This window comes from Mobula hypostoma, chromosome 16, assembly GCF_963921235.1.
Source record: "Mobula hypostoma chromosome 16, sMobHyp1.1, whole genome shotgun sequence".
NCBI lineage: Eukaryota > Metazoa > Chordata > Chondrichthyes > Myliobatiformes > Myliobatidae > Mobula > Mobula hypostoma.
In genome coordinates, this window is record NC_086112.1 from 12,913,476 (window position 1) to 12,927,069 (window position 13,594).

The 13,594-nt window shown below is 39.6% G+C and overlaps 1 protein-coding gene across 2 annotated transcripts in view; it reads right to left on the bottom strand.

Moving 5' to 3' along the window:
- Nucleotides 1–13,594, bottom strand: part of ssbp2b (single stranded DNA binding protein 2b) — a 371,929-nt gene that overhangs the window by 76,278 nt on the left and 282,057 nt on the right. Inside the window, exon 8 of one of the 2 annotated variants that reach the window (XM_063068536.1) lies at nt 8,687–8,776. In XM_063068536.1, coding sequence (XP_062924606.1) covers nt 8,687–8,776 — 90 coding nt within the window. Of the gene's footprint in view, nt 1–8,686; nt 8,836–13,594 lie in introns of both variants that reach the window. The other variant, XM_063068537.1, reaches the window with a different exon arrangement.

Here is a 13,594-nt window from a genome sequence, read left to right on the forward strand (position 1 = left end):
CAGGCCATCCTGACCTACTATATTAGAGTTTAAAATAAACACATCTGTCAATTGGTGAATATTGTTTTAAAATAATTAATTGAGCTTGAATGAAAATGGTTATGCACTAGTTTTCCTACTTCACTTTCTCATTAGTAATAACAATAATGTATAATACTTCAAAGTATCATTTTATTCAAACATCCCATTCAGTTTCTGCAGATTGATTGACATGAATGCAGGTGTATTTTGATGAATCAAAATAAATAATGGGGATTGTTTTCTAAGGATGCTCCAAAGACATAGCAGCTGGAAAGACAGGGGAATTTGTTCACCCCAACACCTCCTTCCACCAATCTTCTTAGATATTCCTTCCTCTAGACTTCAAGTCCAGCAGGGCCACATCATGCTCTGCTTTGTCCCAGGGCATGCTTTTCTGCCTGAATTCTACCAACTGCAGAGCAAATTAAGGTGAGCCTTCTAAACCAAGAGGCTATCCTTCATATTGCTGAGTGCGGAATGGGCAAGTCTCTGTGTCAAAGGAAAGATTAAAATGCCATTCTAGTTTTGACAACTTCCTTTCCTCTCTTGAAGGCACTAATATCATCATAAGATATGCCCAGAGCAGTTGTTGCTTTTCTATCCTTAAATGGGGCTTACTCTTGTAGGATTCTGGACACTGAATGTCATCCAGCTATATAGTACACGTGGGTAATAAATAAATAGGTGAATAAACAAATGTGGATAAAGGCCAAAATTGCTGATCAAAGTGCTGCTTAGCTGGAGCCAGTATTTGGCAGGGGTATTGGTACCCAAAAGAATTGCAGTTCATAATTCACCATCAAGAAATAAAGATCTGCACAGGGGTAACAGTGATGGAAATGCAGCATCTCAGGCAGTGGGGTGTGTGGGAGGGGTATTTCTGTAATCATTTAGTTGAATCATGGATCGTCGATTGCGTTCATTATGCAAGGGTAATAAGTATCATGGAGAGGACTCAAAATATTCTATAGGGTGAATGGTACGGAGCCAGAAGTCATTGCAAACACAGCACAATGAACTTTGTATAACCGGACTTTCAGGAACTAGAGATGAAGTTCAGAAGCAGGCTGCCAATCATAGATACCACTTAATCGTGGTCTAACACCATTCAATTCTACACTGTATGCCGACCCTAATTTATTCTACAGATTGCTCCTCACTTTCCCTCATAGATAATCTAATATTTACGGATATCACTGATCTTTAAGCATTTCCTCTGACAAGCAGCCTACTCAACCTACTCATACCAAAGCAGATTCAGCAGTGCCTCCTTCCTGCATAGTTTGAAACATACCGATGAAGTTTCTTGAACATATTTCTGAAACTTCCCCTCTAATATTATCGTAGTAATTGAAGTTTCTTGCTCTACATATCATGTACATTTCTGTAACTTCATATTTACTCCTTGGTTTCCCTTACTAGTTTTGGTCCAAAGACTGTCCTCAGTAGCTCGACAGTTGCCTTCCCGATACTAGACTCGGTCAGCGTTGGAAGCATTGAGGACAGCGGTAGACTAAGAAGCCACAGAGAAGGTCACAGAGTGAGCAGTGTGAACTGATAGATTTAGCAGGAAGAACAATGTGGTTTAATGCATTGGTGTCCATGGTCAGAGAGAGAAACACATCATTTTTTGAAAGTAACAGGACATGGTGGTTAGTAAAGCATATAGATGCTGAACTTTCTACATCATTAAGGTTGTGATTGTGATTTCAGTAATATAACACTGGTTAGATCATAACCAGAGCAGTGAGTCCAAATCCAAAAGACCTACGGAGGATGCAGAAAAGATTTTAGTAAAAGTTGACTGTCTTATTTCCCTCCAGATGCTGTCTGACCTGCTTTCCTCCAGTATTTTGTGGGTGTTGTTTAAGATGTCCAGCATCTGCAGAATCTCTTGTGATAGTAGAATAATTTCAGGGATAAGGGACCTCATCTATAAGGACAAATAGGAAAAGCCGGGCTTATTCACTTTAGGATATTTGAGAGGAGATTTAACAGGAACACAAGAGGTTTTGCAGATACTGGAAATCCAGAGGAACATACACAAAATGCCGAAGGAACTCCGTAGATCAAGCATCATCAATGGAGGGAAATAAGCAGCTGACATTCTGGGCCAAGACCCTTTATTAAGAATGGAAAGAAAGAGGGTGAAGCCAGAATAGGGATGTGGGGGAGAGGGGAAGGAGTGCAAGCCAGCAGGTGATGCAGCAGGATTGTGACAGGGCTAGCTGCAGTAAACGAAGAGCTGCACATGAGTGGATGAGCTGAGAAAATGGGTTCAGCAATGATGTTAGGAAAAGGTAATTTGTTATGCAGAGCAACACAAACAAAATGCTGGAGGAACTCAGGAGGTTAGGCAGCATCTATAGAGAGGAATAAATAGTTGACATTTCATTAGGACTTAGCCCGAAGGGTCTTGATCAAAACAGCAACTGTTCATTTCTCTCCGTAGATGGTACTGACTGCAGAGTTCCTCCAGCATTTTGTGGATTACTCTAGATTTTCAGCATCTGCAGAATCTCTTGTGTTTGTTATACGGAGTGGTTACGATCTGGCACTCACTACCTACCGGAGAGATGAAAACTGGCTATTAAAATTTCAAATATGAAAACTAAATACAGTGGTGCTAGAAAGTTTGTGAACCCTGTAGAAATTTCTCTATTGCTTCATAAACGTGACCTAAAGTGTGATCAGATCTTCACACATTCTAAAACTAGATAAAGAGAACCCAATTAAATAAATAACACAAAAAGACATTATACTTGCTCATTTATTTATTGAGAAAAATGATCCAATATTACATGTATTTGTTGGAATAAATATGTGAATCTTTGCTTTCAGTAACTGGTGTGACCCCCTTGTACAGCAGTAACTTCAACCAAACGTTTCTGGTAACTGTGGATCAGTTCTGTACATCACCTTGGAAAAAACTTAGGCCATTCTTCCTTACAAAACTGCTTCAGCTCTGGGATGTTGGTTAGCTTCCTTGCATGAACTGCTTGCATCACATCCTTCCACAACATTTCTATAGGATTAAAGTCAGGACTTAAACTTATCCATTTCAAAACATGAATTCTCTTCTTTTTAGATCATTCTGTTGTCGATTTACTCTTGTCTTTAGGATCATTATCTTGTTGCATTATCCAATTTCAATTAAGCTTCAGCTGACAGACTTCTACCCTGACATTCTCCTGTAAAATGAATCATTGTTCCCTCAATGACTGTAAGCTGTTCAGGCCCTGAGGCAGCAAAGTAGCCCCAAACCATAGTGCTTCATCCACCATACTTCACAGTTGTCGATGAGGTTTTGGTGTTGGTGTGCAGTGGCCTTTTCCCTCCAAACATAGCAATGTGTATTTCTGCCAGCAAGTTCAACTCTTGTCTCATCAGCCCACTAAACATTGTCCCAGAAGCTCTGTAAAACATCCAGGTCATCATTTGTAAACTTGACACATGCAGCAATGTTTTTTTTTGAGAAGAGTGGTCTCCACTGTTGTGTCCTTCCATGAACACCATCCTTACTCAGTGTTTTTCTTATAGTAGACACATGAGCAGAGACTTTAGCAAGTTCTAGAGATTTCTGCAGATTTTTGCTGCTAGCCTCGGGTTCTTTTTCACCTCCTTCAGCAATGCACATTGTGCTCTTATGTAATCTTTGAAGGATGCCCACCCCTAGGCTGAGTAGCAACAGTACCAAGTTTCTTCCATTTGTAGACAATTTCTCTTACTGGACTGACAAACACTCAGGTCTTCAGAAATGCTTTTGTAACTTTTTTCAGTTTCATGCAGCTCTACAATTCTTCTTCTAAGGTCCTCTGAAAGCTGTTTTGAAAGAGGCATGGTGCACATAAACAGATCTTTCTTGAGAAGAGCAGGCTCTTTCAGTAACCTGACTTTGTGTCTTTTTTCAATAGGGCAAAGTACCACTACAACCCACACCTCCAATCCCATCTCATTGTTTGAAACATCTTACTCCAAATAGCTTTTGTTGAAGGCATTACCCCAGAGGTTCTCATACCTTTTCCAACATATACATGTAATTTCGGATTATTTTTCTCAATAAATAAATGAACAAATATGTTTCTAGTGTTATTTATTAAATTGGGTTCTCTTTATCTAGTTTTAGGACCTATGTGGAAATCTGATCACATTTTATTTATGCAGAAATAGAGAAAATTCTACAGGGTTCACAAACTTTCTAGCACCACTGTAGATCATTGAGGGAAGTATTACCAAGCCTACAGCAAATCAGTTTAACTGATTGGCTTAAAGGCTTTTAGAAAATCGGGTGAGAAGTGGGGTTAGAAAGCAAATGTACAAGGTCCGTCTTCATTGGATAGCCAAGTATGCACATTCCATTAACATTAGTCACATGGCTGTAACAGATTCCTGGGGCCATGAGGGCCTGTTACTGTGCTATATCTCTATTTAAAATAGAAATAAAAATAAATATGGGCTATTATTTACTGATAGGGGAAAGGAACCATGGTTGAGTTTTCTTATTAATCCAATAGTATTTCCATTAAATTTGCAGGGTTAGTCTGAATAGTTCAGCTAAGTGAGCGGTAAGGGGATCTGAATTAACTTCGAACACTGAACTTTGTGCTCAGCTTGACGAGAGACTGAAATTATAAAGGACATCTAAATCTTTTTAAATGAAGAAACCTCAGAGGGCTTGAATATCCTACGAACAAATATGGCCAGAAATTAGATCGTTTACAAGGAAAAAGATGCAGCATCTTTACAATTTTAGCACCATTTTTCTGCACCAGCCCCGTCCTCCTCTACCTTCCCAAATGCCAACCTCAACAAACCAGCTACTTCCCCCCCGCCACCTCCTCACTATTTTCAACATAGACACAGCACAGTTCAGGCCATTTGGCCCACAATGTGCTGTCTTTTTGACTGACTCCAAGATCAAACTAATGCTTCCTGCCTGAATAGCCCTGCATTTTTCTTTCTATTTCCATTCTCAATTTTGACTGAAGATGGGCCAGTTCCAGGTGTTGATACCTGTCAGATCCTGATCTTTCAGACAGAGTCACACCAGAGGCATTGTCTGCCTGAGCCTCTAGTCTATCAACAAGTAAATGCAGCTCTTCCAAACATCCATCTTATACAGTAATTTTGATCCATGAAACTTGTAGGCCATTATCTTTATAAAGGTTTTAACACACAAATTTCTCTTAAAGAATGGCAGTGGGTGCAAGGGACAGGGATTCAGTTTCTTGGATCATTGGGATTTCTTCTCGGGGAGGTATGACCTGTACAAAAGGGACAGTTGCACCTGAACCTGAGGGGGACCAATATTTTCACAGACAGGTTTGTAGAGCTATTGGGGAGGGTTTAAGCTAATTTGGTAGGGGGATGGGAATCGGAATGAAAGGACTCAGGATAGGATGGATGGTAACAAAGCAAAGATACTGTGCAGTCAGACTGTCAGGAAGGGCAGGCAGATGATAGGACAAAATTGCAGCCAGCAGGGTGAATACCAGTGCATTATGGATATAGAATCAAAAAGGGCAGCAAATACAGTACATAAAGTGTTATATCTCAATGTACGGAGTATAAGAAATAAGTGGGTGATCTTGTGGCACTATTACAGATTGTTGGGCATGATGTTGTGCCCATTACTGAATTGTGGCTGAAGGATGGTTGTAGTTGGGAGCTGAATGTCCGAGGTTACGCACTGTATCGGAAGTTTAGGAAGGTAAGTGGAGGGGATGGCATGGCTCTGCTGGTAAAAAATGGCTTTAAATCGTTAGAAAGATGCGACATAGGATCAGATGTTGTTGAATCCTTGTGGGTCGAGTTAAGAAATGACAAGGGTAAAAGGACCCTGATAGCAGTTACATACGGGCTTCCAAACTATAGCTGGAATGTGGACTACACATTACAATAAGAAATAGAAAAGTTGTGTCAAAAGGGCAATGTTATGATAGTCATGGGAGATTTTAACATGCAGGTAGATTGGAAAAATCAGGTTGGTAATGGATTTGTTGAATGCCTACAAGATGACTTTTTAGAACAGTTTGTTGTTGAGCATAGTAGGGAATCAGCTATACTGGATTGGGTATATGTAATGAACCAGAGGTGATTAGGGAGCTTAGGGTAAAGGAATATTTAGGAGGCAGTGATCACAATATGATTGAGCTCAATTTGAAATTTGATAGGGAGAAAGTAAAGTCTGAGGCAGCAGTACTTCGGTGAAGTAAAGGAAATTACAGTGGTACAAGAGAGGAGTTGACCAAATTGTAAGGAGATGCTGGCAGAAATGACAGAGCAGCAATGGCTTGAGTTTCTGGCAAAAATGAAGTAGTTGCAGGATAGATGTATTCTAAAAACAAAGAAATACTCAAATGGCAAAATAGTACAACTGTGGCTGACAAGGAAAGTCAAAGCTAATATAAAAGCAAAAGAGAGAGTCTACAACAAATCAAAAATTAGTGGAAAAATAGAGGATTGAGAAGGTTTTTTAAAACCTACAGAGAGGAACTAAAAGAATCATTAGAAGGGAAAAGACATAATATGAAAGCAAGCTAGCAAACAATATCAAGGTGGATAGAAAACACTTTTTCAAGTATATAAAAAATAAGAGAGATGAGAATGGATACAAGACCATAAGAAAATGAGGCTAGAGAAATAATAACGGCTGACAAGGAGATGACAGATGAACTAAATGAGTGAAAGACACTAGAAGTGTGCCAGGTATTAAAGGATGTGAGGGAAGAGAAGCGAGTGCAGTTACTAATACAAGGGAGAAGGTGGTCTAAAAGCTGAAAGACCTAAGGGTACATAAGTCACTCGGACCAGAGGAACTGCATCCTAGAATTCTAAAAGAGATAGTGATAGAGATTGTGGAGGCATTAGTAATGATCTTTCAAGAATCATTGGACTCTAGCATGGTTCTGGAGGACTGAGAATTGCAAATGTCACTCCACTTTTTAACAAAGGAGTTAGGCAGCAGAAAGGAAATTATAGACCAGTTAGCCTAACCTCAGTGGTTGGGAAGATGTTGGTGGTAATTGTTAACGACGGGGTAATGGAGTACTTGGTGACACAGGACAAGATTAGACACAGTCAGTATGGTTTCCTTAAGGGAAAAACTTGCTCGACAAACCTGTTGGAATTCTTTGAGGTGATTACAAGTAGGACAGATAAAGGGGATGCAGTGGATGTTGTATATTTGGATTTTCAGAAGGCCTCTGACAAGGTGCCACACATGAGGCTGCTTACCAAGTTAAGAGTCCGTGGTATTACAGGAAAGTTACTGGTATGGTTAGAGCATTGGCTGATTGGTAGTAGGCAACGAGTGGGAATAAAATAATCCTTTTCTGGTTGGCTGCCAGTGACTAGTGGTGTTCCTCAGGGTTTGGTGTTGAGATTGGTTCTTTTTATACTGTATATCAATGATTTAGATGATGGAATAGATGGGTTTGTTGCCAAGTACGCAGGCTGGTGGAGGAACAGGTAGTGTTGAAGAAACAGGAAGTCTGCAGAAGGACTTAGACAAATTAGGAGAATGGACAAGAGAGTAGCAAATAAAATACAACGTTGGAAAATGCATGGTCATGCACTTTGGTAAAAGAAATAAATGTGCAGACAATTTTCTAAATGGGGAGAAAATCCAAAAATCTGAGATGCAAAGGGCCTTGGGAGTCCATGTGCAGAACACTCTAAAGGTTAACCTGCAGGTTGAGTTGCTGGTATAGAAGGCAAATGTAATATTAGCATTCATTTCAAGAGATTCCTCACCTTGAGAATTGTGAACAGCTTTGGGCTCATTAACCAAGATGTGCTGACATTGGAAAGGGATCAGAAGAGGCTCATAAGGATGATTTCAGGAATGATAGGGTTATCATTTGAGGAACGTTTGATGGCTCTAGACTTGTACTCACTGGAATTTAGAAAAATGAGGGGAATCTCACTGAAACCTTTTGAATGTTGAAAGGCCTAGAAAGAGTTCATGTGGAAAGTATGTTTCCCATGGTGAGGGATTCTAGGACACGAGGGCACAGCCTCAGGATAGAGGGCCATCCATTTAAGACAGAGTTGTGGAGAAATTCCTTGAGCCAGAGGATGAATTTGTGGAATTTGTTACCACAGGCAGCTGTGGAGGCCAGGTCGTTGGGTGTATTTAAGGCGGAGATTGATAGGGTGTTGATTGGCCACAACATCAAAGGTTATAGGGAATGGGGCTGAGGAGGGGGGAAAAAAAGGATCGGTCATGATTGAATGGTGCAGCAGACTCAATGGGCCAAATGGCCTAACTATGCTCCTAAGTCTTATAGTTTAATTGATATGCTCATGTGTTTTACAGAGCCCAGAAAATTTAAGCTTTTCTATTCACTGCAGTAGAAATCACAATGCACCATAAAATCTACCAGTAATTCTTTCCTTTCGAGCCCCTTTAAACAGAAAAAAATCTACATGTAATTATCAGCAATATTAGAAGTATAATGCAGTGCAGTTGAGCTTTATTTTAAATGTTCTATCAATCTACTCATGCATGTATTCCTACGAGTTCTTGAGACCACCATCTGCTTCATGTAGATGGTCATGTTCGGTGATAATTTTGAGGGACTCGGCATGTCTTTTATTCTTATTTGGAAAACCATCAAGTCATTTTCTTTTTTAAAAAAAGCCTTTTCCTACTGCTTGTTACCTGAAAGAATCCCGGTGGTACCGGGCCTACTGGCATTCCGTCTCCTGGGGGAATGTTTCCTAGCACTGGACTGGGAGCTGCTGCTGCACTCTGCAAAGAAAGGCAACTCCTGTGTCATTACATCCTGGAACAAGGAACTGGCACACTTCCTAAGTGTAAAGAATAAAATAACACATGCTCCGAATCAATTAAACTCATGACAAAAACAAATCTAAATATATCTTTTATGTGTAGCAAGTGTTTACATAGACATACCAAAATCATAAAACCATAACATTATTTAAAAATCTAACTGCTGATTTGAAAGACAGGACAATCGTCTCTACAATGAATGGTTGGTTTAGCCAATGATCAGAGCTAAATAAATCATGTATTAAATTTACACATCAATCTATTTTCCAGACACAATATTCCAACAATTGCCTCAAAATAACATTACTTGCACAATACACTCAGTGGCCACTTTATTAGGTACACCTGCTCATTAATGTAAATATAGTATCTAATAAGCCAATCGTGAAGCAATAATTCAACACACAAAAGAATGCGCACATGGCCAAGAGGTTCAGTTGTTCAGACCAAACATCAGATTGGGGAAGAAATATGATGTAAGTGACTTTGACTGTGGAATGATTGTTGGTGCCAGATGGGATGATTTGAGTATCTTAGAAACTGCTCATCTCCTGAGATTTTTCATATATAAGTGTCTAGAGTTAACAAAGAATGGAGCAAAAAGCAAACAAAAAATCTAGTGCGTGGCAGTTCTGTGGGTGAAATGCCTCATTAATGAGAGGGGTCAGAGGAGAACAGCCAGACTGGTTCAAGCTGAGAGAAAAAGTCAACACTCACTCAATTAACCATGCATTACAACAGTGGTGTGCAGAAGACCTTCTCTGAACACACAAGAGGAAACACTAATAAAGTGGCCAATGAGTGTACAATCATTGTAGTGGGTCGGGAAGGTGAAGAGAAGGGATGTTTTGACAGAAGTGTACATTACTAGCCATCTGTTAGATCTAAGGATCTTTGGTTGTATCATCCAGATCTACACAGAACAGGTTTTGAAGGGAAAGATGCTTCCAGAATAATGTCAACTTTTTAAAAGTTAATATCTTTGAGTTAAAACAACAGTCTAGGCTTTGATGATGCTCTGCAGGAAGTTTAATTTAATAGCCACTAAGAGTTTTAACATGTTAATTCAGTACAGAAGAACCTGGAAAAGTCAGTGGAGGAAGAAATGAGCTGAGTAGGGCAGGTAGAGGTATAATTGATGACAAATCAACCAGGTCGACATATCATCATTCCAAACTTATTTAGTAACAGTCCCAGACACCAAAAGTAAACTTAAACTTGTAATGATTCAAAACACAAGAAGCAATATACTGAATAGATGAATATATTCATGGTTTCAACATACAGTGGATTCCAGTTAATTTGGTCATCAGTTAAATGAGACTGCTGTTTATTTGGGAGAATTCTGAAGGAACAAACACTAATCTAGAAAATATCTGGGATTCCCTTCATTTATTTGGGACAGTATGCTGCTTAATTGGAACAGAAGACTTGGCAAACAGTTTCCAACTAGCATCAAATGCAGGCACTGGTGCGGCCATTAGACACCACACCGTGCTTTGAGCAAATACTTTTAAATAGCTTCAGTTCCAAGTGCTTATGTTCAAAAGGCGGTGATTTTTGTTCCTGATAGTTCACAAGAAATAAGCAGCAGTAAGACAACTCAGAACTGTTTTGCTCACTACGGTTTCAAGCATTCAGGTTTGACAATGCCAGAAATTAAACTATTTCACTACTTTAACAAGTTAGTAATTACGAAGAATTTGAAGGTATCAACAATCAAACTGAATCAAGATCTTGAGGATGCAAGCATTAAATACATTGTTTGAAGGCAGTCCACTATCTGCATTAGATATCTGTGCTGATTTTGTTCATTTACAATCAACCAAAAGAACATGTCAGTGCACACTGAAGGAATTCCTCTGTCAATAACTATTAGGAACTAATACAGTTTTATAGTACTGGGCAACGCACAAAAAATGCTAGAGAACTCAACAGATCAGGCAGCATCTTTGGAGTCAAGGCTTTGGGCTGAGACCCTTCTTCAGTTCTTCAGAATTGCCAGTTCTGAAGCAGGGTTTCGGCCTGAAACGTTGATGGTTCATTCATTTCCATAGATACTGACTGACCTACTGAGTTCCTCCAGCAATTTGTGTGTGTTGCTCTGAATTTCCGGCATCTGGAGGATTAGTGGTCTAATTGCTCTACATTCCATTTAAATATACAACCTGTTACTCAGCTAAATGGTAGTTCTACACCTTTTAAACTATTTCCCTGAAACTTCAGCTAATTGGGGCAGCCACTTAACTGGGCCAAATTGTACTGGTCCTGATGTAACCCCAATCAACCGGCATCCACTGTATTAGGTAACTGGGCAAGCAGTAAGAAAATGACATGTAACACAGAGGAAATGTAAAATGATGCACACAACGAGATACTGTGATATACTTTATAATGACTGGAATTGAATCATTATACTGTAGAGAAACAAAGTGACAGGGAAGTAATAAATACTCAATTAATTTGATGTTTAAACATGACAGTAACAAACTGAAAGTCCGACAGATAAAATAATAATAACATCAAAGTCAAATTAAATTTACTTTGAGTTTACAATACAATAGTACCATAAGATGGACTCCTGGCCTCAAAATCTACCTTATCATCACATTATACCTTATTTTCTATTTGCACTGCACTCCCTTGTAACTAACACTTCATTCTGCGCTGTTATTGTATCATTTTGTACTACCTCAGTGCACTGTTGTAAAGGTTTGATCAGTATGAATGGTATGTAACACAAGATTTTCCAATATACCTTGGTACGTGACAATGATTGACCAGTTTCAATTTTATACAATTGCTGTTGAGGGAGTACAGGGAAAGGGAAAAAAAAAATCCCTTCCCATTTTTATGCAAATTACTGATGCAAGAATAATGCTGTATACAACTGTTTTAGAGGCAGGAAATGTGCCTTTTCCTTTTCTGTCTCCAGAATAAAAAGAGAAAGTACTGGGAAAATTCAACAGGTCATGCAGCATGTATGGAAACAAAGACAGAGTTAATTACGACTTTACAACCTCGAGCACAAGAGAATGATGGGAGATTCGACAAGAGATATACGACATTTTAAGGATGGATGGTGTAAATGCAAGCAGGCATTTCTTCCACTGAGGAATGAGACTAGAACCAGAGTTCATGGGTTAATGGTGAAAGTGAAATGTTTAAAGGGAACATAAAGGTGAACTTCTTCACTCAGAGGGTGATGAGAGTGTGGAACAAGCTGACAGCACAAGTGTGGATGGAGGTTCGATTTCAACAAATTTGGCTATGGTCAAGGAACTAAGCAGAATAATATTTTGACATAAACGACAGGCCAGAGTGTCTGTTTCTGTGCTGTTGTGCGCTTAATCTGAAACATAATGTTTCAGATCAAAGAGACTGTATCAGAACATGAAGAGAGAGAAAAACAAAATGCACAAAATGGTTAAAACTATTTGGTTCATCGATTCTGCTCCAGCATTTCATCATGGCTGATCCAATTTTCCTCTCAGCTCCAATCTCCTGCCTTTTCACCGTTTCCCCTCATGCCCTGACCAATCAAGAATCTATCAACCTCTGCCTTAAATATACAGAAAGTCTTGGCCTCCACAGCTGCCTGCGGCAATGAATTCCACAGATTCACCACTCTCTGGCTAAAGAAATTCCTCATTTCCATTCTGAAAGGACACCCCTCTATTTTGAGGCTGTGTCCTCTAGTCTTAGACTCTCCTACCATAGAAAACATCCTCTCTACCTCCACTCCATCAAGGCCTTTCACCATTTGATAGGTTTCAGTGAGGTCACCCCTCATCCTTCTGAATTCTAGTGAATAAAGGCCTAGAGCCATCAAATGTTCTTCATATGACAAGCCATTCAATCCTGGAATCAATTTTGTGAACCTCCTCTGAACCCTCTCCAGTTTCAGCACATCCTTTCTAAGAATATGGTCCCAAAACTGCTCACAATACTCCAAGTGAGGCCTCAGCAGTGTTTTACAAAGTCTCAACATTACACCCTTGTTTTTATATTCCAGTCCTCTTGAAATGAATGCTAACATTGCGCTGGCCTTCCTCATCACAGACTCAACCTGCAAATTCACTTTCAAGGAATCCTGCACAAGGACTCCTAAGTTCCTGTGCATCTCAGATTTTTGTACTTTCTCTCCGGTTTGAAAATTGTCAACCCTTTCATTTCTTCTACCAAGAGCATGACCATACACTTCCTGGCACTGTATTCCATCTGCCATTTCTTTGCCCATTCTTCTAATCCAAGTTCTTCTGCAGCCTCTCTACTTTCTCAAAACTACCTGCCCCTTCACTCATCTTCATATCATCTGCAAACTTTGCAACAAAGCCATCAATTCCATCATCCAAATCATTGATATAAAACGTAAAAAGAATCAGTCCTAACACAGGTTCCTGTGGAACACCACTAGCTATTGGCAGCTAACCAGAAAAGGCTCTCTTTATTCTCACTCTCTGCCTCCTGCCAATCAGCCTCTCCTTTATCCATGACAGAATGTTGCCTGTAATATCATGGGCTCTTAGCTTGTTAAGCAGCCTCGTGTGTGGAACTGGAACCTTGTCAAAGGCCTTCTGAATATCCAGGTACATATCATCAACCAATTCTCCTTTGTCTATCCTGCTTGTTATTTCATCAAAGAATTCTAACAGATTTGTCAGGCAAGATTTTCTCTTAAGGAAACCATACTGATTACAACCTATTTTTATCATGTGCCTCCAAGTACCGAGACCTCATCCTTAATAATCGACTCCAACATCTTCCCAACCACTG